This window comes from Hyperoodon ampullatus (assembly GCF_949752795.1).
Source record: "Hyperoodon ampullatus genome assembly, contig: scaffold_433, whole genome shotgun sequence".
Classification (NCBI taxonomy): Eukaryota; Metazoa; Chordata; class Mammalia; order Artiodactyla; family Ziphiidae; genus Hyperoodon; species Hyperoodon ampullatus.
The window spans coordinates 208262-235275 of NW_027640472.1; the positions used below are offsets into that span (position 1 = coordinate 208262).

Below are 27014 nucleotides of genomic sequence, written 5' to 3' on the forward strand. Positions count from 1 at the left end.
CATTTAAGTCTTGAAGACTAGAATGGCATAGTTTCTTCACAGTATTACAATAAAAGTTTTCAGTAAAAAAACATACATAAAAGTATTATTAGGTATTATATATTAAATCTCTTGTTTCTAAAATTAAGTGGACTATCTTTACTAAATGGTAGAATCCCAAACTGAAAACTGGTCGTATTCTTTCAGCAAAATGAAAGCTGCGCTCACATGTATCAAAAGACAAAAATTAGGGCTTCCCTGGTGGCGCAGTGGTTGAGAGTCCGCCTGCCAATGCAGGGGACATGGGTTCGTGCCCCGGTCCGGGAAGATCCCACATGCCGCGGAGCGGCTAGGCCCGTGAGCCATGGCCGCTGAGCCTGCGCATCCAGAGCCTGTGCTCCGCAACGGGAGAGGCCACAACAGTACCACACACACACACACACAAAAAGACAAAACTTAACTGCCCTCTGTATCAATATGTTAATGTGTTTCAATCACATATGTTTTCATGAGAGTTTAAACATAAAATCACCTTTAAGATCTAGGCCATGTGATCTGCTCCAGGCCATGTCAGAATACACCCCGTGACGTTTACTTAACTTGTCTTAAGTGTGATAGAATTCTTTATACCTTGACAAATAACTAAAAGGAAAAAAAAAAAAACCCCCACACACAATAAGATGAAGAGCCTATACATTTGTCAATCTTGACTTATTTGCTTTTCTTGAGTCAGTTGGAAGTTTATAGCCACATTCTCAAAATCATTAACTACAATCTTCCCAAACAGGTAATTGACGAACAGATGCATTCTAAAACTTGTCAGTAACAAAGTGCTATTCCAGTTTACAGCAACAGTTTAATTCTATTTAGATACTAAAACTGAATACACTGAATACTGCAAACTTTATTCCCAACCACTCAGCAAAGTACTACATACCTTTTCAGATATAGGAAAAAAAAGAAAAAAAAAAAAAAGCATACGATTCTTCCTATTTTCATTTCCAAAGATACATCCCAATCTTAATGATCAATCAGCGATTTAAACGTCAACTATAAACACAGTATACTGCTGCTATGCAGTGTACTAGAGCAATAGAAGAGAGAGGACCTCAAACCCTCTGTTCCCTCAAATTCAAAGGCAGGCTTCCTGACCCCTCCAGACCACTACCGGACACAGGGAAGGCACACTAATGTTTCAGGACCCCAGCCAACAGTCACCTGCTTTGTGATTACTTCCATGACACACCCCTCACCAACACCACTGAGTTTGCTGCTCCTACGGGATGTTACATGTATTTACTATTTTAACACATACCACAGTGCATCATAATTATGATTGCAGATAGATGTTCTAACAATTTAAAGAGAATGATGACTTTTTTGCTCTTTACATCTTGCTATTTCCCTTCCCATAATATTTCTTGAAGCGAAACCATAAAATATAGACAAACACAAAAAACAGAAAATATACAAAACGTGTGCTTTGCACCTTAACGCAAACTTAAGTAAAATTAGTTCTGACAGTAACCAGCATGACAAACTTCCATGGTACAAATGAGAACGGACCAAGGTTTGAGCAGGTACAGGAGACAATCCAGGCATGAACAACACCAAGGAAAGGTAGACAGGAAGTGACATGGTGTGTAGGAAATCACGAGACCAGTCTGATGGGAAGAGACTTAAACAAGACTGAAACTCACTTTCTAAACCTCCATCTCCAATTGGACAATTCGCAGGACACAGGTGCACCAAAGTGGCCAATTTATTCAATCCCTTTAATATGGAGGAAGAGTTTAAAAGTTTACTGGTTTAATTTGCCCCAAAAGCAACTCTCAACAGTTATGGCCTCTGTCGTCGGAGCTTTGTATGAAATTAAGTCAAAGTGTGGAGCTCCTTTGCCTTTTTTTTTTTTTCTCCTTAAAAAAGAAAAGAAACAATTGTTCCGAGTAAAAACAAACATATTCCAAAGCATGTGTACATTGAAAAGTAAAGAAACTTTATTAACAACTTCATAAAAACTGACTTAAAATTTTAAAAAGAAAAAAACATGTTTTGAAGTCCTTCCGACTGGAGTCGTGTCTCATAGTGTCCTTTCTTTACAGAAATAGTCGTATCATGACACATATGCACAATGATTAACACCATGACACACTGTACACGGCGGGCCCCGGCGAGCTCACCAGTCGTCGTCTGAGTCCAGGTCTCTGGGGAGGATCCACTCCACGGATGAGCCCAGCAGAGTCTGAAGCTCGTTTGTGAACTCCACCAGATCTAAAAGCTCCTTACTTTCTGGATTAAAGGACTCCAGGTCTTTGGGGCAAGAGAATAAGAGACTTGCTGACACTTGCCGGCAGAACTCGGCCTCCGCGATGGTGACAATTTCCACATTTGGGAAATTGCAGCGGAATATGCAGGAGGACATTTGCAGTTTCTTGAGCAGGTCTGAGAGCAACAGCCAGTTACGAGGCCTACACCAGAGAAAGGACAGTGGTTTGAGTTTCCGGCAAAATTAGAGGCGCTCCCAACTATGAACTACCCGTCTCCTGGTGGTGAAAGGGCCTGATACTTCCACTTTGATTACCCTACTCCCACCCCACTTCTCACCCCTCTCCAAGTAAGTGCACCCCGTTCTAGTCACTGGGGAAAACCAGTCTGTATGCCAACCCAAGGGAGATGGCAAACACCTCTTTGACCTCTCCTCTCCTCCGGCCCTCACGGAGAGAGCATGAGAAACACTCGAGGTCACCTGGCTTTCCTTTCCTTTCCCACACCTCCAACCCCCCCCCTCAATGCTGCCGGGAGTGAGGCTTTTTCGAGAAGGGAGGTGGTACAATCCTTCCTGATACCCTGCCACGCTTTATGATCTCTATCCCGAATAGAATGTCACCACAAAGGCAGACACGTTCCCAGCCTCAGAGTCCAAGGAGGATGCTACTCCTTAAGCACCAGGGTCAACACACAGCAGAGCAAGGTCTCCTGATGTGTTCACTCTGAAGGGTTGGTCATGGGGCACAGTGGCCAGACCGTGGGGACAAGACTCGATCTAAGCAAATCTGAAGACACATAAGATCCCAGGTGCCACATACGGCTTTCTCTAATCTTATACGAGAAGAGGGTACACATCAGTATCGTCCCGTGGACCTCACGCGCCTTGGAAGGCCCCTATGGTAGCCGTTTGGGGAGGATCCCTTCCCCAAGAGTTTAGTGACTGAAACTGTGCAATTGCAGTCGCTGACTCCCGTGTCCTTTGGGCTCTAGGGGTGTGTTCCAATGAGGGCAGTTGGCTGGGGAGCCCTTGGGGCCAAAAGCCCACCATGGCACGGGCAGGCGGCAGGCATCCTGGTGGGGGGCGAGAGTGCGTGAGAAGGGCTTGGAGATACAGACAGTGTTGTCTAAGGCTCTGCTGCACCAGTGGCCTGGCCATGGGCAAGTTACCCTTGAACTTCTCCAAGCTTCCACAGGGCTGCTGAGAGGACGCATTCGGATAGCGATGAAAGCCCTCAGCCCAGGGGCCGACGTGACCAGTACAGAGGTGTCACGGCTGCTAACATCTTAGATGACACATTGCCAAGCACAGACCATTCTCACTTGATGGGTCTGTTCAGTCGGTGGCAGTGGACGATAACACAAGTTTAGATAAAAGTATGGATGACCAACACTTAAAGAGAGCTTAAATCAGCCGGAGAACATTCCCCAGCTTAGAGAAGCAGGGACACCCAGGTCAGCTACATCCTCGCGCCCCTTGTTAAGACCCCAAATCAGAACCTGGGCCTCAGATGCTCTTGTCTGTACGTTAAGTAGAGTTAAAGAGAAGCTCTCTCCCTCCATCCTCGAGGAACAACACAAAATGCCTCCAATAACCCCACCCTCTATTTTGCCTCACTCCACCCTCTCAGGGCAGAATCAGTCTAAAATTTTCATATTTACTCAAGTTAATGACAGGAACCTGATACACCACAGGCTGCAACCTCCACATTTCAAGAATCAAATAAAACGTTCACCCCGCCCCCCCCCGGAGATGCTCTGTGTCAACACTGTGCATTAGAGTCACTGTTATTAACCTTATTTCTTTGGCTTGTTAAAATATTAATATGAACCACTCCCAGTAAGCAGAGCAGGAATTTATTCAATGTTTTATTACCTTAAGAAAGTTTTCAGACACATCGAAAGCATTTGCCACCAGAAAACACGTTATACTGTTTATACTGGGTAAGTCGTGCCCAGCAGAGAGCCGTCAGGTCTGAGAGCTGGGAGTAGGCAGAACGTGCACGTGGCCCAACACATGGTCTGCTGGGTAAGGGGGGATGGGATGGGGTCAGAACAGGCCTCCTTGTGACATCTCTCAGGTAACTCATCTGTTAAACCTAAAACGGGGGGCATTCTAGCCGCCCATAAGTGCGAGATGGGTTCTGTAAAACCTTTTATGCCCTTTGGAGGACACGCCAATCAAAGGTGACCACTCGGGCTTCCCTGGTGGCGCAGTGGTTGCGAGTCCGCCTGCCGATGCAGGGGACACGGGTTCGTGCCCCGGTCTGGGAAGATCCCACATGCCGCGGAGCGGCTGGGCCCGTGAGCCATGGCCGCTGAGCCTGCGCGTCCGGAGCCTGTGCTCCGCAACGGGAGAGGCCACAACAGTGAGAGGCCCGCGTACCGCAAAAAAAAAAAAAAAAGGTGACCACTCACTTGGGAGCGAACTAGAATGTTCCATTTGCTTACCACGTGAACCCAATGGGGCATGCTGGTAAACCTGGCCATCGGTGCCCTGTTACTTCAGGTCACTGCAGCAGCTCCCTTCCAAAACAAGAGGAGGAAGAGAAAAGGCACGCCCACGAATGCGTTTCTCCGTTTACATCCCAACCTGCCAGAAAGGCCACAAGCCTCTGGGCTCCCAGGCCACCTGCCCCGAGCCCTGGTATCCAGGATACCGCATGAAGCTGCTGCTCTTTTAGCAGGCCCTCACTAGCCAGACTTGAGTGGACGGCTGCAAGCTAATGAGTTGTGTGCCCCAGCCAGGGAGAGGCCCTGTCACGTGGCTCCGGGATCAGTTCTGAACGCCACCAACTGCTGTGCACACATCAATTTACTCAACCCAGGGTTTATTTGCTGTGACAATCATGGCCTTCACCTGGAAACCTTCATCACTACTAGGGCAGATTCAAGGGTACCTAGAAATGAAAGGCCGTCCAAGCTGGTGGGTAAGTCAACTCTCTTCTCCTGGAAGATGGCAGCAAAGGCAGCAGTAGCCCCACGGCCAGGTCAGACTTTTTGCCATGGGCTGTCCTAACTCAGCCACGTTGATCCCACTATTTACACAGTGCTTCTTATTTCCCCAGATGAGGACGTCTTCTGTCACCCACAGGAACCCAGGAGATAGCAGGAAAGGAAGGTAGTACTATCCTCATTCAACACTTGGAAACTGAGGCCCAGAGGTATTAAACCCCAAGTTCAATTAACATGAAGTACTAGACCTATAACTCAGGTCTTTGGTACCTGGTCAGCTGGGAAGATTCAAAAGGCCCAAGAGGGCCCCAGTTAGAGGGATGCAATCCAGCTGTGACGAGCATCCCACAGGCCTTCTCTGTTGGGGGTCAAGTGGGCTAACCACACTCTCCTAGCTAGGAGGGTGATGGCCTCTAAAGGGATGGCAACCGTCGCCACCAACACTTTCTCTAACTGAAAGGTGAAGAGGCGGGGCGAGTCTGTCGACGCAACACATTCCTTGGTTTCTTTTCTCCTCTAGAAATAAACGGGAGTGTCTGAAGGGCAGCCCAGCCATTCCCGAGCAAAGTCAAACTGCTTTTGTCGGACAGCTCTCTGTTCAGCGGCTATAAGCCGAATGCCATTACCCGCAAAATGTAACCATAAACGCCATAAGCCCGACGTTCTTAGTTAATTAAATGCCTCATTAACTTTTTAAAAGACATGACTTATTCAATTCATAGAAAATTTAACCATCACTGCTAAAGGCACAAGCATGTGCTTGCACACTGGCGTTTTAGCCTAAGAAATAGAAGCCTTTTTCCCAGGAGGGAAAGGTTTGAGGTCTTTGGCCACGCAAGTGACCTATTTAACGCGGATCTGAAGCCAGAGTGTGTTTCTAAACTTCCAGAACCAGATTATCATGACATAAAGCTCAGACAGCCTTTATACTGCACATGGTATCTTTGGCTAAGCAGAAGAAAATAACCAAGAATGCTGAAGACAAAACTTCAGGAAAACCCTCCCAAACCACACCCTTATCTGGTTAAGCAAACTGTCCTTCAATTTTAAAAGGTTTAAGCTGCCACATCTCCCAACTGGGCCATCATCCCAACATTTAACATTCTGCCCAGAGAAATCCCAGAAAGTTGGATTCAAAGTTGAAAGCGTTCATCTACTTGTCACAATGTTCAGCATCAACACTGGTGATCTGTGGAATCTACATATTGAAATTTACATTTGAAGAAAAAAACAAATCCCACCGTAAACATTCCCAAGGCTTCCTGTGCAATCAAAGGCCAGGTAGCCTAAAAAAGTATGGATCAAGTGCCCCTTGGTCCAGGCCTCAGAGCCACCAAACCAAAATGGAAACTGTCTTAGAGGACCAACGAGGGTCTTTTGACGTCTCTGGTCCCAAAGGGAGGCTGCTGGAAATGATGCCAAGTTCACAGGTGGGGCTCGGAGCCCCGCCCTCCACGGCGGGTGCAGCAGCACCCCGTCCCCCCATCTCCAGCATTTGCTGGAAGCGGGAGTCCACTTTCTCAACCCTAACCCAAAAGTTGGGGTTAGGGGTCTCCCCCCCACCTCCAGCGTTTGCTGGAAGCAAGGAGACTATCTTCTCAACCACAGGGGGTCTAGCTCAACACTATGTGCAACATCTGCTCTGTCCTCCTAGGCGCCCGCTCTCAGCTCTTGGGAAACCAACTGGGTGCTCCTTGGACTTCACCTGCAAGTAACTGCGCTAACTCCCAGAAAGTGCTCTCTAGCTAATGGAGAGGTCTCCAAGAGACGTGTAGATATAAACAACAGCACATTCAACCCACAACAACAGCAACAAAACACCCCCAAACTAAGCATAGCCCTAGTGCTTCCAACTTCCCACCCACAGTCATGCCTTAGGGCCAAGGCAGGCACACTTCCAAGGGCTCACGGCACTATGGACCGGGGTGGGGGGACACGACAGGAGACGGGGGACAGGGGCACAGAGCTGGCTGAGGGTGTGGGCGCCAGGGCTCCGGGCCAGCCTGGGTCCTGCCACCCCAGTGCTCAGCCACACCTCCACGCTCAGCCTGCTGAACCGCGTTTTACTGTCACCATTCAACTCCCAGAGGGCTGATGCCAGCACAGAAAAATGCCTTTGCCCTGTGGGCTATTACATCACAATTGCTACTGACAAGTATGGTGGGGGAACTGCACAGGGCAGAGAGAGTCATCTGTCTCACAGAGGTTTTGAACTGTAAAAAGGGCAATTCCAGTGTGAGCCAGTCTTGCTGAGGAGCGTGGTGGGCTGTGGAGCACTGCTGGATCGCTACCTGTACGGGTATCAGCTAACCCCTCTGAGGCTCAGTTTCCTCATCCGAGAGTGGGCTAGTACTCGTTACTCCCAAGTGAAGATGTTAAAAGGGTGAAAGGAGTTACCACAGATCACACGGGCTTAGGCAGACATCAGCTATCTTTCTATGTTGCTCTAGCAATAGAGGCTATCACTGTCATCAGCCGTGCTGGCTTGGGATACAGCAGTGTGGACAGGGAGTTTTGGGCAAGGCTCAAGCCCTGCTCCCCGCCCATCAGCCCTCGGCTCCCGTGCCCTCTCAGAAAGAGACTGCTCAGGTCTGCCCCACTCCCACCCCTACTCTGCACAGACACTTCCCACCCGCTACCCCACAGGGGCATCACTCTGCCCCAAACAGCACAACTTATTAGAGCTAATAACTACTCTCCTTCTTGCTAGTCAGAATCCAAAAGGGCTCAATAAAATTCCCCTGGTCGCCAGGCCCTGGGTTAGGTCAGATTTTATATCAGAGATAAGTGAGCCGGACTGGCCGAAGTAGCCTACCTGCCTGAACGGGAACGGAACATCAGAGAGGCCTGCCTTTCTTTTCACACCACGACTGAACAAGCCACCAAAGAGCCCGCAGTGTGAGCGGGGCCAACGCAAACACCCTGCTGGAACACCCAGCCCAGCCCGCCACGTGGAGGGGGCTGGGCTCTGAGACCCGCCCCCCATCCCCAGCCAGTGTGTCCCCCACCCAAGGAGCAGCAGCCGGCGGATCCTGATCCGGGGCACCCACAAGGATGCTCACCTCGTAGCCCAGCCGGGAGGCCTGCTGTAGGAGGGTCTCGCCCGCGTTCTTATTGACAATAAGTCTCCGCGCTTCCGGTGGCATCGGGCGGGACTGGGTGGTCTCTGGAGGGGAGCTTGAGCATGTCCGCTGCGAGGCCTGGGAAGATGGTAACAATTGCTGCAAACGGTCCAAGGGCTTCTGGTCCTGCTTGGCCGGCGAAAGATCAGAGTCGGAACTGGGCTCAGGCCGCTCCTGAGTGGAGGAAAGCACTTTTCCTCCTCTCTGTCTGAGGGAGGCGGGGCGCGAGGAAGGGGCTGCATTTTTACTAGCTGGAAACTTCACCGCCACCCAGGAGACAGGTCCCCTAGGAAGGGGCAGGGACGTTTTGGGGGGAGGGGTTCAGGAAAAGGAAAGCTTTGTCCCCAGAAGCAGAGAAGTAGGCAGGCGGGATGTGCCTGCACAGGCCCGGGGGGCGGGGGAGAGCCAGGGGCAAGAGGTACCTTGCCATCCGCATTGTCCACGTAGGAGTCCCCTGGCAGCGGCAAGCCCCGCCTGGGCTCCTGAGGGATCAAATGCTTGGTTTTGCACGGTTGCTTCCCGGATGGTTTCTCGCTGTTGTCGGTGTATTTCTGCGGCAGGGGCGAAGGCTGCCGATCCATTTCTTCGTCCATGCACAGCACATCTGTCAGGGGGAGAAGCAGCGGGCGTTACACAGTTGTAGCCGGTGAGGAAAGAAAAGCCCATTGTTAGCACTGATCGTTGGAGCAGCTTCAGTTTTTAAAGATATACCAATTATAAGGGTTTCCCTGGTGGCGCAGTGGTTGAGAGTCCGCCTGCCGATGCAGGGGACATGGGTTCGTGCCCTGGTCTGGGAGGATCCCACATGCCGCGGAGCGGCTAGGCCCGTGAGCCATGGCCGCTGAGCCTGTGTGTCTGGAACCTGTGCGTCTGGAACCTGTGCGTCCAGAGCCTGTGCTCCGCAACGGGAGAGGCCACAGCAGTGAGAGGCCCGCAAAAAAAAAAAAAAAAAAAAAAGATATACCAATTATGTTTCCAAAGCACTAATATTTTAATTATCCCACATTCAACCGGCAAATAGGCTAGCCCACGAAACGCCAAATGGCAAGTCGCTTCAAAGGGCCGCAAGAGAGGGCAGAAGCCAGCCCTTCGTGCGCTCCCGTCCCCACCCGTGGGGGGCCTGGGTGCTCGGGACAGGGCGACTGGGGACAGACAGCCTGAGGCTGGAATGAGGGCACTGACAAGCGCCCGGGGTCACCCAAGACTTCCCTTCCTGCCCAGCCGTGGGCTGGGTGATGAGGAGCAGCCCAGGAAGTCGAGCTCCCGCCTCACTGTCCATTCCATAAGGAAGTATGCAGGCTGAAAGGACCTCATGAAGAAAACTCCCGGCTCGCCACACGCTACTCTTGTCAACTTGGATGGCGCTCAGGTCCCCTCCAGGGCCGTTTCCCACAGAGGGCGGGTGATCCACCCTCCAGGAGCACCCCCCGCCCCGTGCGTACCTTGTTCATTGTCACTGCATTTAAGGGACTCCTCCAACCAGCTTCTGTTGCTTTTGGCCTCTGCCCTTTTCCTGCCAGGTTTCTCTTCGGAGATGCTATTGCCCTGGGGGGTGACCGCAGGCTGAACCGCCTGGGTCACTTCCTTCCTGCCCTGCCGGCCAGGTTTGCTCTCTGCTGCCGACGCCTGCTGCTCCCGCCGTTCTCTAAGGTGCAGCAAGCGGCGCTGCTTTCTGGGATGGAGCCCTGTTAATTCAATGCACACCTCAGGTTGGTCAGCTCACTATAATGTGGCTCTTCTAAGCGGTTAGAGGAACTGTTTGTCATTTCCCTCTCAGGCCAGTCAGCTAATGGAGAAATAACTACAAATTAATGAAGAAGCCCCCCGGGGCGGGGAACGAACTGTCTTACACATCACTAACAGGGGTGGGGGAGGGGAGGGGTGTGGTCACTGTGTTGGCTGGAACTTGTCACCAAGTCTCGGGAGGGGGCCTATTTGCCTTTGGCCACCTTTGGGCTCCAGCCCCGGCACCTGGCTTTGGGGGGGTGGGGGGTGGGGAGGTGTGAGTGGCTCCCCCCAGGGCTCCAGGGTGGGACTGGAACTTTCCACTGCTCCGCTCCAGGACTTCCGTAGGGTGCCCTGCGGGCCCGAAGCGAAACCGAGCTCACCTTTGGAGACCCGTCTCCGCTTGGCTTTCGGCAGAGAGTCCTCCGGGAGCACAGTGGTCTCAGTGTGGTTCCTATCACCAGTCACCTTGCGCTTTCTCTTCAGCCGGAGGGTGGGGCTGCGTGACGCGTCCGGGGTCGCCTGGTCGGCGGGAGACTCTCTGGGGGGCTCCGTGTCCATGTCCTCAGGAAGATCACTGTCTTCTGGGGCTTCGAAGGGGTCAGGTTTGCTTCCATCATAGCACTCCCCTAGGGGAGGGGAGACAACCCGGAAAGGAGGGAACAAAGGTCACCAGGAGCAGGCAGGACCCCCATGCCCAAGGCAAACTGCTACCAACAGACCACCCCCCTTTGGAGACCAGGGGCCTCACACGCTGGAAGCACAAAACCCTCAAAAAGACATCCCAAAGGAAGGACAGCTGAACACAACCAGCAAAGAAAGCAGAAGATGAGGCGCGTAGCCCACTCACAATCCATCCTTCAAGGGTCAAGGTGAGGCATCTACACCATCCCTCTACAGGCATGTGAGATAACTGCCTAACTGCTTAACTCTCCAAGGTGGCTTACTTTTAAAGGGGGGGGTGAGTGACCTCACAGTAAGATCCAACCAATCAGGGCAGAGCTACAAATGACTATGGAAACAGCTGCTAGTAAACAAAAAAAGGCTGATGTCATCAAGAGACCAAGTAGCCCCCAACTGCCATCTACACAGACATGGCACCAATGTTCACTTGGGTCAGCAGGGGCGAGGGTGAAGAACAAGGGTAGGGAAAGAATGGTGGGAGGCTGGGAAGCTGGGGAGACCAAGGCAAGAGGAGCCTGGCAAAGGGAAAGGAAAGGCTTCCTGGTGCACACACAAGGGTCAAGGGCAATTTCAAAGAACTCAACCAGATTGCTACAAGTCCGTCTGTCCTCTTTCCACACCCGTGGGGGGAAAAGCATTTCACTGCCATCGAGGGGCTGCTCCTATTTCCTGTCTAGGAAGAAGGCCCTCAGTGACACGAGTCACCCACCTGGTACGTCTCCACGCCTTCCTTCCCAGGCAACAAGCATCTAAGGACATTTCAAAGACAAGACTCCAACCCCCTTCATGGGGGTGGGGGGTGGGGGGGCGGCGGGCAGGGCTGAACTGCTCACACCCCAGCTCCGCCTGTGTTGCTCCTGCCCCCTCTGCTCAATCTAGCATCCACTTGGGGCTTTTCCTCCAATCACCCCAGCCTAACATCACTCCTCACTTTTGCTCTAGCCAAAGAAACAGTTCAACTGCTTTGCTAGTCACATTCTTTCTAACACACAAATAATTCCATAATGATCACTGTGCTGTTAAAGAGTTCCCCGAAGATGACCCTGTGTCCATCACCGGCCGGGGGTGGGGGTGGGTGTATGAGTTTGGTATTTCGTTAACACCTGAGCTAAGCTCCCACAGCCCGTTTTTCTAGATGAAATCATGGACACACCCCTCACATGCTGCTCGCATTCCTCCTCCTCTCCCTAGACCACTTCAAGTATCACTCCCGCTTCTGCCCAGCCGGCTGGTCCCCTGATCAGCCTCTCTTGGGGGCATTCCCAGCATTTAATGGCAGCCAGTTGTGGGGATGAACCTCACCCTGGCCTGGGCTAGCCTGACCTGTGTTCTCAATGGTGGAACACACTTAGCTTTTCTCCAAGGGTATCCCAAGGTGGGACAGATCCCCATCTACTCTTGCCGGAATGGTGGAATCACCCCAACCGTGAGGGTCTCCTGCCATGGCAGCAGGAGAAACCCCAAACTCCTGGCCTGTGCTTACGGGTGATGCAGCCCAGGCTACCGCAGGCCCGGTGAAGACGGCGTGCTGCAACTCTCACTCCGGCTGCTCTGTGACCCTCTTAAACACTCGGGCAGGAATGGCGCCGCTTTACAACTTGGCCCCCTTCACTCGTAAAGTGAGAATGTTACTGCTAGCCTCCCTCCAGGGGTGGGCTTCATAATCACAGGCCGGGCTCAGCACAGAGAAAGGCTGGAAAAATCCCTTTAACCAAAAGATGCCAAGACTTTCAGACCAGCCTGAATCTCAGGCCTGAAATGTAGGAAATTTTAAGAGGTGAGCCCTGCTGGTTACACCATTGGACTTCTCTGGTCCAATCTGGTCCAATCAGACTTCCCTAAAAGCTCCGTGGGAGGGGATCCATGGAGGAATGGAAGGGCTACCTTAAGAACCCCCATGTCCAATTTGAAAGTTTCTTTTTCCAAACTAGGTCCATCCACCCTTCTCCCAACCCCGGAGCCTTTTAGGGCAAAGATCTCAATTTCCCTCAGCTAAGGCCCCCCAAGACCTTACGCTAGTGTGACCTTACCCAGGCCAGTAATAACCCTGAAGGACACCCACCCCGACTGCCCAAGATACCCATGGCCACCAGCTATGGGGTAGAGGCTCCGTGTCACTTGGAGCTTCTCAAAGACTGTTCTAACCACGACCCACAGGAGGATGACCCTTGAGGGCAAAGGAGATGGGGAGATAAATAGATACACGGGGATCCTAACCATCAGGCTTTGCCATCATTGCTACTTTTGGCCCTTCTAAAAGTGGGAAGCCATGTGCCCTTGGTCACCCAGTCTAAGCAAGATGTGAACGTGGTCCCTGCAGCATGGTCCTATGACTCACAGCACATATATCCCAAATTCATTATGGTTGTACCATAGCATCACCTCACAGAAGCATCACCACAGCAACATTTACAAGTCACTGTGGCAACAAAGCACCCTCACCACTGTTGAGCCATGCCCAGTGAGGCCTAAACAAGGTGAGAGGGTTCTGAGTCGCTGGAAGGCTCCCCAGGATTAAAATCCCCTTCTCTGTAGCTTAACTATAATAGCACCTCCAGTCAGGGCTAACCTTGTTAAAAGTTACACCTGCTACACAAGGAGTGCAGGGGATCTCTGTTCCAAAGTAGTTTACAAACGTGCAGGTGCTCAGCTGGAAGAGAAGTTCCCTGAGCAAAGAAGTTTCATGAAGCCCCTTGACTGAGGCTTCCTCCAGCTCCTGGCCAGGCACTGCCACTGAGCAGGTCCTAGGCCTGTCCCAGCCAAGTGGTTGGCAAGGGAGATGGTTACCCCAAGTTTGAGAAGGAAGGGACCAATGCCTCCTTGCCCCGCCCCATCTTCAAATGCCACTGAGGGTTCCTAGTGATGAACTTCCAAGTCTGAGGAACCTCCAAACTCATTTGGTGAACTTCCAAAATAAAAATTTCACTCAGCCACCCATGTGATCATAAAGAATAAATGAGTATCTCAGCCACTGTGTTTTCAAGTTAATTTCTTTTTTAAACAAGCCCCTAGCAACAAGATGCACCCGCACCAGGACAACCAGGGCCGCGCAAACAGCACCCACCACCTTAGAAGCTCCTGGGCCCTCCATGGGTAGGGGCTGCCTCAGAAGGGGGAAGGCATCTTGAAGGCGTCCTGGACCCTCTCTGTGACCCCTGCCCGCCCCAAATCCCCGCCCCAGCTCCCATGTGCTCACAGCTCGGCTCTCGGCCACACCGACACCCATGAGAAGGACCTGAGCCCATATCAGCTCAAGACATCATGGCCCAAGAACAAGAAGGCCCATTCATATCCAGCTGAATGGAATGAACACCTGCTGTGCCTTGGATGTGGAGGCCGCAGTAAGAACAGTGGCCCCTTCAGGTCACCTTTCCTGACCAGCTATTTACAAACCCCACGTCTCTACAAGACAGAGGGTGGATGGGGAACCCACCTCCGTTGCCCCAATCTTTCAAACGGAGCCCCTCACCTTCGCCAACCCTTCTCCTGCCCTCCCATGGTGGCGATTCATGGCTCACTGGGCCATGTCCCGGGTGCTCCAGGAAGAGACCCGTCGGTCGGTCTGAGATGGGAGGCAGGCGGTGGGGGGAGGGGGCTTTCGGAATCATCTGGGGCTCAGGCCCTGCTCCCCATCAGCCACACCGAGTTCTCGTCTCCACGCTCAGCAGGAAAGACTGGGAAGGACGCACACAAACGTCTCTGGGAAGAAGGGCGGGTGAGGCCACTGAGACGTGAAGGGCAGCGGCCACGCTGGGTTTGGCCACGTTGCTGGAGAAAAGGGCGAGAAGACTCGAGGCCGGTTAACTGCCCGCTCCCTTCCTCCAGCCTCCCTCACCGTCCACCCACAACAGGCAGATCCCCTCCTCAGAAAAGTGCAGCCCCGTGAACTTGGCCTTGCCCGCTTTTATCACATCTCTCTGAGAAACTTCCCCAGGAGCTGAGTTATGAGGCCACTCAGGAGGGTAAGGGCTGCTTGTCCGCTGTGAGCACAGGCAAGGAGGGAGGCCTTCTTGCTGCTTCACTCCAGGGTGGCCTGGACCCTCCGTTTTTCATTCCAATCCCGAGGAGGAGGAGCTCGGAATCGTCTACTCCAGGCACATCAAGAGCCCCATCCCTCGGGTAAGGCCGCCACTGACTAGCCCCAGAAATGCCCTTCTACGGGAGCCACGTAGGACAAACCGGTCCCGGTGTGGCTTACCCAGAACCCTGGCCACAGGCCTTTGTCTGACCCCAAAGGTGAGCTGGGGGAGGGCAGTGCTCCAAGCAGCAGAGAGAAGCACACGCTGCTGCTGACCACAATTTTCCCGAACTGCATCAGGCACCCACGACCCAAGCGTGCGGGCGAACGCCGACCCTACGACTGGGTCCAAGGGCCTGGGCCTCCCAAACGTGCCCACCACCCCCGACTGTCCCGTCTCAGGAGGATTTCACGCCCACCCTGTCCTCGACGTTCACCTAGGTGCCCTCACTCACCATCACCGGTGAGGTTTCTGGGGTCCGGAGCAGGCTGCAGGCCACAGGCCACAAGCACGCACACTGAAGAAAGCAGGAGAAAGACCTCCACTTGCTGCCAACACATCTCATTAGCCCAGGAAGTCTCGAGGGCAAAGCCCGAAGTCAACCCCAGTGGGGGAGCAGCTGATGGGACCGCAGAGTGTGACTCGAGGCAAACACTAGCTTTCTCTCCAATTTGGCCTCCAAAACATAATACACCCCGTCTGGTAGGAAGAACGCCCTCGTTTATCCCACGCCTTTGGAGCGTGCTGTCAACTCCTAATGACTGCAAACAAGCCTGCCACAGAAAATAATTATGCTCATCTCTCTGGTGCCTTCATCAGCCCTTATCTCATTTTAACGAAACCTCTGCCTTTGGAGGGAGAATCCGAGTACTCTCCACTCCCTCCCATAGGAGACTGTCACTCTGGAGGGTCTGGCTCTGGCTGCAAGTGTCATTCCACTGCTACCAAAAACCCGTATCCATACCTGCTACAAAATAGAACACATACCTGCTACGCTGGAGGTCTTGCACTGCCATTCCTCTGCTCTACTGTATCAGACTATTACTAACTACAGGGCTAGCATTTCTCTGGAAAAAGGAGATGCGTGCCAGGAAACAACATTTCATAGGTGCTTCACTCCTGGATGCCGCAACGCTCAAAAGGACAACCAGCCTTGCAATCCACAGCTGGGAAGGGTGGCCAGAGCAGCCCGTTCTCCGAACAGCCAGCACCCAGACGCTGGGCCGTCGGAAGCGTATTGTTTCCTCTCACCTCCATCGGCACTGGGAGCAGAACCGCCCCGTTCCCACCGACGTGGTACCACACGCGAGCCGCCTGGGTTCACTTACATCTCTCACTGTCGTTCTGGTCGGCAATGGCCTCCTCCAGGGCGACCGACTTTGGCTTTTTGTCCTGACTTCCTTTCAGCCTTTCCCAGTCAGCGGGGCTGAATTTGCGCACCTCGGAGTCTTTGGTCGTGGGGTGGCCACCTTCTCGCTCTTTCATCTCCAACTCTGAGAAGCGCATCACTGCACGCTACAAAGAGAACGGAGATGGAAAAAAGACACACCTTACCACCAAAGCTATTTCACTGCCCTTACCTTAAAGGAAAGTATCTTCAAAGAACAGTTTGCCCAAAACCAACCACAATTTATGATACAACTGAGATATTTTAAAATTGAACGATAGGGCTTCCCTGGTGGCGCAGAGGTTGAGAGTCCGCCTGCCGATGCAGGGGACGCGGGTTCGTGCCCCGGTCTGGGAGGATCCCACGTGCCGCGGAGCGGCTGGGCCCGTGAGCTATGGCCGCTGAGCCTGCGCGTCCGGAGCCTGTGCTCCGCAACGGGAAAGGCCACAACAGTGAGAGGCCCACATACCACAAAAAAAAAAAAAAAAAAAAAAAAAAAAAAAAAAAAAAAAAAAATTGAACGATAAAAACGTAAGAGTGTCTATGTGTAACTAGTCACACACTCTTTATTCGTAAAGCCATATGTATGTAGAGATATATGTGGTGTGTATGTATAGCCATACATACACCGTGGCATAGAGACAGACATTCTCTTTCGAAGGTAAATAAAACAAAACACAACGCAAAGAAAGCGAAACAAAAACACAACAGAAAAGAAAACAAATGCACAATGAATAAAGACGACCATGGCCCACAAACTTCCCTTTGTATATTTGGAAATGAAATTTAACTCGAAAGGTTTATGGAAGATTCTAGTAATAAAAATTTGAAGAACTGACCTCACAGTAAGCAGCGGGTAGACATAAAATACTGTCCTCTTGTAATCCTTCCATCTATGTAATTAAAATGGGCACTCAATGGATCATTTAGATAACTTCATCCATTTTTTTTTTTTTTTTTTTTGCGGTACGCGGGCCTCTCACTGTTGTGGCCACTCCCGCTGCAGAGCACAGGCTCCGGACGTGCAGGCCCAGCGGCCATGGCTCATGGGCCCAGCCGCTCTGCGGCATGTGGGATCCTCCCAGACCGGGGCACGAACCCGTATCCCCTGCATCGGCAGGCGGACTCTCAACCACTGCGCCACCAGGGAAGCCTTCATCCATTTTTATATGCATAAACCAATTTTTTTCTTAACATTGCAAAACAATTTGGCTTTATTTGTCTTCTAATTAAAAGTAAAATATCTTAAGGAAATTCCTATACAACATCTATCATTCACTAGCAAGTTAAATACATACTCTATCCCTTTAAGCAAGGTTTTTTTGTTTTGTTTGTTTGTTTGTCTTTTGGGTGGAAAAAAAAAATTGCACGAATCTCACAGACATGCGGCCGCTACACACCTCCACCAAGTATCACGTAAGGCATTCTAAGCAGCGCTTTTAGGTATATTTTTAACGTACAGTAACGGCAGAGAAATCAAAGCGATTGATAGGTAAATGTCATGCAGTCTTTTAGACATCCTTCGCAATAATTAAAACTTCCGTTATCAGCATTCGAGTGGAGTTCGCTTAAAATCTACAGAATAACTTAAAGTATCCACTTACGTCCCCTTACTGGACACATTTCAAACATTTAAATTATCCTAAGCTTCATTAACCAAATCAGCCCGGCATCCTGCCCTATCATACCCCCGGCCCCCTCCTCTTCACACATTAAAAAAACCTGACAACTGGTCAAGCTCCTGAAATTCGGGTGGGGGGCGCTCACCTGCAATGCCCGCTGCTCCCGGCCGAGCTGACTGGAGTCTGTGTACAGTCCGGTAGCGACACACTTGAACCGGTCACCCACGTAACCAGCGGAGTTTGCGATTCTCTTTGCCAGCTTAGATGGCTTCGGGTTCAGAACTTTGCCATCGGTTGATCCTGCCTCGTCAGCTCCGTCTTTGGTGTAGGTGGGGGTGACGTCCACACTCGGTGGGGCACTGCCCACGCAAAATGGTTTGGGATCCTCTTGGGTTTTCCCGAAAGTGACCGCAGAGCCGTCGTTCCCCAGGGTCGGCTCCAGGAATGGAGTCGAGACCGGCGTCGCCAGGTTCTCCTTGTTGGTTACCGCTGGAGCATTCTCCTTGCTTAAGCCGGAAACTGGCTGGCCCGGAGCCTGTTTGAAAGTATAGGCTTCGTGGAAGTCACTCATGCGCCCCAACTCCTCTCTCAGGGCAATGAAATCCCGGTGTGGCTGTAGGGCCACATTTTACTTTTTTATTTTTAATATATGTTCACATGTTTCCATAAAGGATCCAAGGTGGCCCATAACATAAGGACACACAATATTAGCTTTAAAAAACCATGAGAAAAAAAAAAAAGGGAAATCATGATCCTAGAAATGGGTTGTATCCTTTTAAGGGGTGAGAATAACAGAATGAGTGAGCCAAAGATTTGGGAAAGGATCTCACATTTCCAAATGTCCAAATCTTAAAATTGCACCAAGTGGGAATGTAGCTGTGGCAATATTAACCTGAGAGAGCTCTATGATCGTTGTCTTTACTCATCACTTGGTTGCAAGGTTACAAGTGACAGGGTAAGTGAAGGAGGGCAAGTAGACAGATAAGAGTCATTTCCTGATTCTCAAAAGAAGGGGCATCACCTAGGGAAGGGTACTCCAAAATCCTACAGGAATCATCTGGATATACTAAATTTTCTAGGTGGCAAAAGTATCTCATTTGACCCTAGCAGCCAGATGGAACTTAGAAATCTGTAGTGAAAAGCTACTCAACTGAATGCAAGTCATATGACTAGGAGCATGTCAGTGAACAGTTCAAGTGAAGATGCTGTGGAAGACCACTTCACCTTGTGTCTGAGCGTCCTCAGAATGTGCAATGGGAGACGCAGTACCTGCTCTGTCTCACAGTGACCCTCCAACCTCTAAACGCATCTTTCCTGGGAAGCTGAATTCAAAAAGTCAATTTAAAAAAAAGATAGGGCTTCCCTGGTGGCGCAGTGGTTGAGAGTCCGCCTGCCGATGCAGGGGACACGGGTTCGTGCCCCGGTCCGGGAAGATCCCACATGCCGCGGAGCGGCTGGGCCCGTGAGCCATGGCCGCCGAGCCTGCGCGTCCGGAGCCTGTGCTCCGCAATGGGAGAGGCCACAACAGTGAGAGGCCCGCGTACCACAAAAAATAAATAAATAGATAAATAAATTTTAAAAAGATAAAACTCTCTAGTAGAGAAATTTTATCAGAGCCTAGTATTAAGAGCTGTAGAGCCACAAGTTTCCCATGATACAGCCTTAGCAGAGGCTGTTAAGGCAGTGACAGAAAATTTGTACCGAGGGAAATAGCAGAAGAGTTTGCCTACAATTCACGAAAATGATCCCTGCACTTGGCCTGAAGGAAATCAGCAAAATTTGTAACAGCTTGCGTATTTGTATGCGGGACTGAGAATGAATTTAATTTTTTAATTTCTCTGAATTATCACGTAAGATTCAGAAGATGCTCTCTCTGCCTAGAAGCCACCCCACTGGGATAACTATGCCTACGGAGTTCCTTTGCCTATGACTCCTACTTGCTAACAGACTGGCAGCCTGGCCCCAGGGCCTGGTCGCTGCTCCCAGTGCAATGGTGGATATGGTGTCAACGGTTGCAAAACCAAAGCCCCTTACATCCTCTCCATGCCTCTGTCCCACCCCCCACCCCACTCACCATTGATGTTCAGGAAGGGGAAGGTGTCCTGGATGGGAACGTGGTGCTGTGACTGGTCCAGCTCATCTTCCTCATCTTCTTCATCCACATCATTATCCTTCTCATCCCAAAGAGCAGATCCAGTGGATCCTACCCGAGAAACACACACACACACACACACACACTCACACACACACACACAAAGGTCAAAAGTGAGGCGCTCACGTTGCACTGTCATCCCTGCAGCTGACCCACTGTTCAAGCTAGGCACTGCCAGCACACAGGTTCCTTGGGTTCAGTGTGCACCCTCAATGCCAAAGAGTGGGAACCAAGGGCGTTCACCCCACTCCCAGCTCCTCCTATGGAGCCCCAGTGCAAGCTCTCATCCCCTCCCCTATCCAGGAGCTGCAGACCCTACTCCCTTCTCCTAGCAATCTTTTAATTCCTACTCTAAACCCCTTGCTACACATTCGCATCCCTTCTAAGGACCCAAGGAGCACAGCTTCTCTCCTTTATAAGCTTACTGTCAAGACAGACCCTTCCCTCATGGCAGAGCCTCACTAGATTCACTGGAGGTCAAGTCTAAATTATCTGGCTCTTAGTCGGAACTTGCTAAACATTGAGTAAATATAGGGATCAGGTGGTATTCTCCTAGGAAAAATACCATACAAATTAAATGATCACTTACCCATCATTTATAAAGAGAACTTAATAGCCTTCATAATGTCATGTCAATGGATTCTTAGAACAGCCTTTGAAATACGCAGGAAAGATGAGAACCCAGATTTTATAGTGGAAGAAGCTGAGGCTCAAAACGTTGAATGACTTGATTCAATGTCCCACAAGTAGTGAAGGTCTCAGACCTTCTAAGTTTTAAGCCCTCCTTCTTCTAAACTACCTGGCCCCTCTTCTCAGTGTTGAGTCCCAAGAGAAGTTATTTTTTATAGAACTCAATACCCCCTCTTCTTTCTAATGCTTTACTGTTCCACTGGGTGGGCAGGAAGACTGTGCTGAGTTTATATCTTTTGTTCTCTGGGTTCTTTCTAGGGACAGGATTTCTTGCTTTATTTACCAGTCTTCAACTTTGTAAGCGAGGCGACTTTCAAGTCGACTATCGCTTTAAGGGTCCAGCCCGGAACCTGGCACACTGTCCACCTTCTCCCCAGCAGCTGGGGCCTCACCTGGGTTAATGATAGAGCCCTGGGGCTGGGGGATGTCACACACTTGATATATCTTCACTGGGTTCATGGGCACCTCCTTGGTGCCGTCGTACATCAGGTTGAATTCCCTGCTCTTGTTGAGCGCACAGCAGAGCTGGGCCTTCCATTTAGCTGCGTCGGGGCCGTCCACCCCCTCCTGGTACTTCCCCTGTCTCCACAGCCCAGGCCTGAGGGATAGGAAACTGCAGTGAGTGCCTGCTTGTTGCCCAGAAACACTGGAAAGTGTGCCCGCCCTCCCTCATACAGACACAGATACACACAGCCCTGCCTGACCGCCCCATCACCCCAACTCCAATTTACAGAGACTGCAGCAGAAAACACCACGCTGGGGACCAGGCAAGGCAGGGCCTGAGACAAATTAAGCCAAATGTAAATACAGTATTTTAAAAAGAGGAGCCTCATCTCAAGTGCTTGTGCCAGCATCATCTGTCGAGACTACAATGGCCTTAGTGAAGGGTTGAAAATAAAGAAAAATCTGGAACAAGTATACACCAAAATACTAATGGTAACTTTTGGATAGCAAGATTTCAGGTAATTTTGTTTTGTTTTGCTTGCCTTATTTGTTTTTCACATGAATTGCTTATATAATAAGAAGAGAAAGGGAGGTGGCGTATGATATGAAGAATTTAGGCTTGCTGTTCCCTCTCCCTTCAGTCTTTAATCTGATGCACAAATAACTGTTGAAACCAAGTACCTTTAGGAGTAGCAGCCCATAGGAGGGCAGGAAGCACGCTCTGGGGGTTCAGCTGGCCTCAGTGCGAGGCTGAGGGCCTCAAGTCCTAATAAACTCACACCACCTGCCTTTCCCTGCTTCCTCAAACTCCCACATTGGGAACATTGTGCTGGGAACACCAGTGGCTGGTGGCCTGGGCCAAGACCAGTGTGGCCCCGCCTCTCTGGTTTTCAATTTCCAGGTCTAACAGGCATTTATGTGTCTGTTCACGGGATATCAGCCCTCCCCCACTGTTAACGTATCTCAGATGTCTACACTTTCTTCAGGGCTGTGACGTATGTGCTGGTGCAGAAAAGGGGGCTGTCTTTTGCAGAAGACTCAAGATCAAGAGAACGAGATGGACCGGCCAGACTGCTCCCGCTTGATGTTAGGAAGATAAGGTGGCCATGTAGTTAGAATTCTGCAGCGGAACATAGCCTATATAGTCTATGGGTTTGCGGATCCACAACTTTTATTTTTTCAGTAATGCCAACCAAGCTCATAAGAGACTGACATATAATCCAGAATGCCAGTCTACTCGTTTTCAATGGGGGATAAAGCTGGTCAGTGACCAGCATGGTTAAGTCCAATAACCTGGACATAACCATGTATGATCTCAACCAGTAACTCCTGTATCTGGTTTCTAATGACAATTCCAAGAACATAAGACCCACTCAACATTTAAATCCAAATTTTCAGATGACTCCAAAGCTAAGTGGAAATGATTTGATAGTGAACTCTAAATTTGCATTATCTAGATTATCTCTTACCCAGTTGGGTAACCCAGAATCGACAGTAAAAGGCTCCTGCTTTCCCAAAAATCACAGGGCATAAAAATGAAAAGCACTGGAAAGGCAAGACCCCCAGTGAATTTGCAAAGCTGCTCGTGTCTTTTTCTTTTTGACCTTGAAGCCAGGAGAAATTCTAAAAATACAGATGTATTCATTTTTAAAACTTGACTTTACTGAATATTGTTCAGATCCCCAAGCCTACAAAAATAATTTTATTTTTTAAAAAATGCTCCCTGCCTCAAAGGAGTTTACAATCCCTTAAAGGAGACAGATGAGTCAATAGATCAGAAATACAGATACTATGTGAACACCAGTAAAACTGCCTAATCCATAAAGAGTCGGGGGGTAGGTATGGTTGGCCAAGTTTATCAGAATTTATGATTCTAGGGCTGAATCTTGAACATGGGTAGAAGTTAACCAGGTGAGAAGCGTGGCTCACGATACTCTAAGCAGGAGAAGCTTTACGGGCAAAGGCAGAGGCTGAAAAGCACAGTGCTTAGGGGACCTACAAGCAGTTCAGCTTGCGTGGAGGCAGCATGAGATGAAAGTCTGGGCTTGTAAGTAGGAACCATGCCAAGGAGTTTGGACCTGATTCTTAGAACACTCAGAACCACTGAGAGATTTAAGCGGGTTGTGATGTGATCAGATTTAAGTTTTAGAAAGAACCCTCTAGCTGCAGGACTGAAAAGGGTTTGAAGGGAGGCAAGGCATGAAGATAATACATAGTCTCTATATATAATCCATATAATAGTGTTACTAGGGTCTGAACTAAGGAGGTGGCAGTAGGGATAGAGGATACAGGTAATGAATGAGCTGTTAAAGACGCTGACTTGACAAAGCTTGATGATGAACTGATTCCTTGAAGAAGGTGAGAGAGAAATCAAGGATGATTCCCTGGTTTAGGGTTTGGGAGACTGGGTGGGTGGTGATGCTGGCCACTGAGATAGGAGCAGGTTTAGAAAGATGATTTCCCTTTGGAAATGTCGGATTTCAAATGCCTGTGGAAGGCCTAGGGGAGAATGCCCAGCATGCCCAGGGCAGTTTTTTATCCCCACTCACCTCTCACATCACCTGAGGGACTCTCCCTGCCTGCCTCCGGCCTGGAAGAAAGTCCACCAGATTACTGACATCTCTGCCCTGTGGACAAGGACCAATTTCTTTTCATTTCTGTATCCCTGCTCAGGCTTTAGCACACAGTAGGTCAATGTGTATTTGTTGAATTGCCTCAAAGTTACAGAAATACACTTCTTGGGGAATGAATAAGTTGCTATTACAGATGGAAGACCAGAAAAACAGCTATGAGCAGAAGGCCAAGGAGACACTGCAGAAAGTGCTGGAGGAGAAAATGCGTGCAGAACAGCAACTGCAGAGCAAACAGGTGTGGGGATGCTCCATAATCCTTGGGGCTGGGAACCCTGGGGCAGTCTGGGTGGCAAGGGAGCCAGCTGCACAACTCCCTGGAACCCCCAAGGCACCACCCTCTCCTCTGATCTCCCTCAGCGGTCCCTGGCCCTGGCCGAGCACAAGTGTGAAGAGTGGAAGAGCCAGTACGAGAGCCACCCCCAGCATGCAACTGTCCCCTACCCTGCCAGCCCAGTAATCATGAATGCCGTCTTCCTTCTCTTTTTTACAATGTGGTACATATGGATTTTTTTTAAATGAGATTTAACCAGCTTTTAAACCTTTCTTCTTTCTAACAATATCAGTACTCTCTGACTCTCCAAATGCGCCTTTTAAAGTTGATTTAATTTATGGAAAAATCACCCTTCATACTTTCCCTTTCTTTTTTAAACCTCCCCATGGTAGTGTAATGTAGTAGAAGGAGATTTGGCCTGGGAGTTTGGACACCAGGGTTCTAGCTGCAGTAACCCACAGTTACACACGTTATATTATTAAAGAAAAAAGTAACTTACAGAAATGTATGAGGCCATTATGCACATACACACAAATATATATTCACTCATATAGCCATAAAAAAGTAGTCTGGAAGGTTCTATAAAATGTTAAAGGTGTTCATCCCAGGGTGGAGGAGATATACGTTAACTATATTACCCTCTTAAATTTTTACAGTAAATATATATTACTTTTATAATTTAAAAAGCCAAACTTTTCATTTTTAAAAACCTAAAACATGAAAGAAAACTGGAAAACCAACAAAATTAAAACAATCCCTAAGTCTGAGGCAACGAGCTTTTTATCCGAGTACAAGTGATGAATGAAAATACTAAGAATGGTGTGTGACACCTTCAAGTATAGAAAAAAATACAGTAAGGCAAGTAGGCATTAAGATAATAGAATATAAAAAGTTACCCAGATATATTCAGACAATGGACTACTATTCCAGTAATAAAAAGAAATGAATTACTAATATGAGCTACACGGATGAGTCACAACAACATGAGGAGCCAAAGAAGCCACGTGCAAAACGGTACTTATTGTATGCTTCCATTCATATGAATTTCTAGAATAGAAAACACTAATACATAGTGAAAGAAAGCATGTCAGTGGTTGCCTGATGCCAGGCCTGGGAAACTGACTGTAAAAGGACAAGAAGGAACTTTTTGCAGGTATTGGAAGTGTTCTGTTTCTTGACTTTGGCGATGACAATATAGATACACACATTTGTCAAAACTTATCAAATTACATGCTTAAAATGGGTACACCTTGTTGAATGTAATTCATACTTCAATAAAGTTGATTTTAAAGTTAAATTAAAAAGTCACCTATGGGGACTTCCCTGGTGTCACAGTGGTTAAGAATTCGCCTGCTAATGCAGGGGACGTGGTTTCAAGCCCTAGTCTGGGGAGATCCCACATGCCGCCGAGCAACTAAGCCCGTGCGCCACAACTACAGAGCCTGTGCTCTAGAGCCCGTGAGCCACAACTACTGAGCCCGTGTGCCACAACTACCGAAGCCCACGTGCCTAGAGCCCATGCTCCACAACAAGAGAAGCCACCACAGCGAGAAGCCGGCGCACTGCAACAAAGACACAATGCAGCCAAAAATAAATAAATTAATAATAATTTTTAAAAAAATAGTCCCCTAGATGTCTGAGTGAGACAGAGTTCCTGTACGCTTTCAATCCCAGCTCTTCTCTGAAGCCTCCCCTCATTCACCCTGGCAGCATGTGACCACTTTGCATCTCTTTAACACCTTATAGTTATCGGTTCCGTTCAGATTTGATGCTTGAAAACTTTTGTATATTTTATGTCTATCTTCCATTAAACTTGGTTCCTCTAAGGCAGGAACAATAATCTCTTTCATAAATTGAGACCATTACAAAAACAGAATTATGTTCCCTTTCCTCCCAATCAGGGGAATTTGAAGTAGGATTGATGAAATCCTGGAAATCATAAGCAAAAATGTCATTTCTGCATTTTTATGGCCAGAGGGTCCTGTGTTTTCATCAGATTCTTGAAGATATCACAGAGCCCAACAATGTTAAGAATCTCTGCTTTGAATCCATGTGCTTTCACCCAGCTCTGTGGTACGAGGCACCCTGCCCCTGGGGCAATCTGTCTGTGGTCCCTGCAAAGATGATAAACCCACATCAAAGACACTTACTCTTCTGCATGTCAGTAGACTCTACTGCCATCTCTTCCTCCACAATGATGTCACTATCGCCATCTTCAAGATTCATTTCTGTCTCATCTATAACACTGTCTTCTTCCTCTTCCTCCTCCTCATCTTCCTTGGAGACATCCTTTAATGTGGCAAGTAGTCTGTTGTAACCAGAAACTTGTTCTGGTTCACTCTATGCTTCACTTTCAGAACTTGAAGTATCTATAAACTCTCTGACTAAAAGGAAAATGGGGATTTTAAAAACAAAAATTATGCTGTTCTTGTTGCTACCCCACGACTATCATCAGGCCCACAGTGGAACCAAGTTCAGACTTTTCTAAATAAAAACTAGCTTTTCTGCAAATATGCAACCCTATCTATTCAACCAGACCTAGCACCAAATTTGTTTAAAACAGCTAATCTAGCTATGATTCTAGAAGCGCTTCCTCTTCTTTGAACTGCTAATGTTCCACATGGGAAGACAGCAAACTAAACACATGGAGCTTTAGGTTATAAGGCGATCTAACCTATGTGTCAGACATTTGGCACCTTTAAAGGAGCAACAGGAAAACTTACAACAAAAAAGTGTACTTTATTTCTGAGTCTGTGGTAATGAAATAAGACCTTTGATGATTTTGCACTCTAGTTTATGTTAAGCAAACATGACATTCCCTCTTAGGATTCACCAAGAGCCCTCTGGTAAGCCTCCTTAACAGGTTCTAACACGCTAATCTCTCAGGACAGTTTCATACTCTATACTATATTAGTTATCACAATGGCATTTTGACAGACATCTGCACTTAAAACTAAGCAATATTACTAAAATATAGCTTACATCTAAAATCAAAGAGAGTGGGAATGTAGCCAAACTTTATTACCATACATAATCTTAAAAGTAACAGTCCAGAATCTACTATCA

General features: G+C 49.2%; 1 protein-coding gene and 1 pseudogene across 6 annotated transcripts in view; both read right to left on the reverse strand.

Annotated features, from left to right (window-relative positions):
* Nucleotides 1-2401, reverse strand: part of LOC307070125 (centrosomal protein of 78 kDa-like) — a 28712-nt pseudogene extending 26311 nt beyond the window's left edge. The window contains exons 1-3 of the transcript in view: nt 2160-2401; nt 1680-1783; nt 512-621 (exon numbers count right to left, since the gene is read on the reverse strand). The product of the transcript in view is annotated as a centrosomal protein of 78 kDa-like (transcript). The remainder of the gene's footprint in view (nt 1-511; nt 622-1679; nt 1784-2159) is intronic.
* On the reverse strand, nt 1955-26327 carry LOC307070126 (BCL-6 corepressor-like). Of its 5 annotated transcripts, XM_079728711.1 has the most exons (11): nt 26099-26327; nt 23594-23671; nt 20993-21198; nt 19833-19995; nt 17904-18293; nt 16078-16264; nt 10430-10675; nt 9764-10006; nt 8744-8925; nt 8262-8447; nt 1955-2447 (listed from the first exon to the last, which is right to left on the reverse strand). In XM_079728711.1, the coding sequence occupies exons 4-11, from the start codon at nt 19833-19835 to the stop codon at nt 2439-2441; spliced, it is 1446 nt and encodes a 481-aa protein (XP_079584837.1). In that variant the 5' UTR covers nt 19836-19995; nt 20993-21198; nt 23594-23671; nt 26099-26327; the 3' UTR covers nt 1955-2438. The 5 variants fall into 5 exon arrangements, with proteins under 5 accessions (XP_079584837.1, XP_079584836.1, XP_079584838.1 ...); XM_079728710.1 differs by lacking the exon at nt 23594-23671; XM_079728712.1 differs by lacking the exons at nt 19833-19995; nt 20993-21198; nt 23594-23671; nt 26099-26327 and having other exon boundaries at nt 8262-8399; nt 17904-18481.
* Nucleotides 26328-27014: the final 687 nt, after the last annotated feature.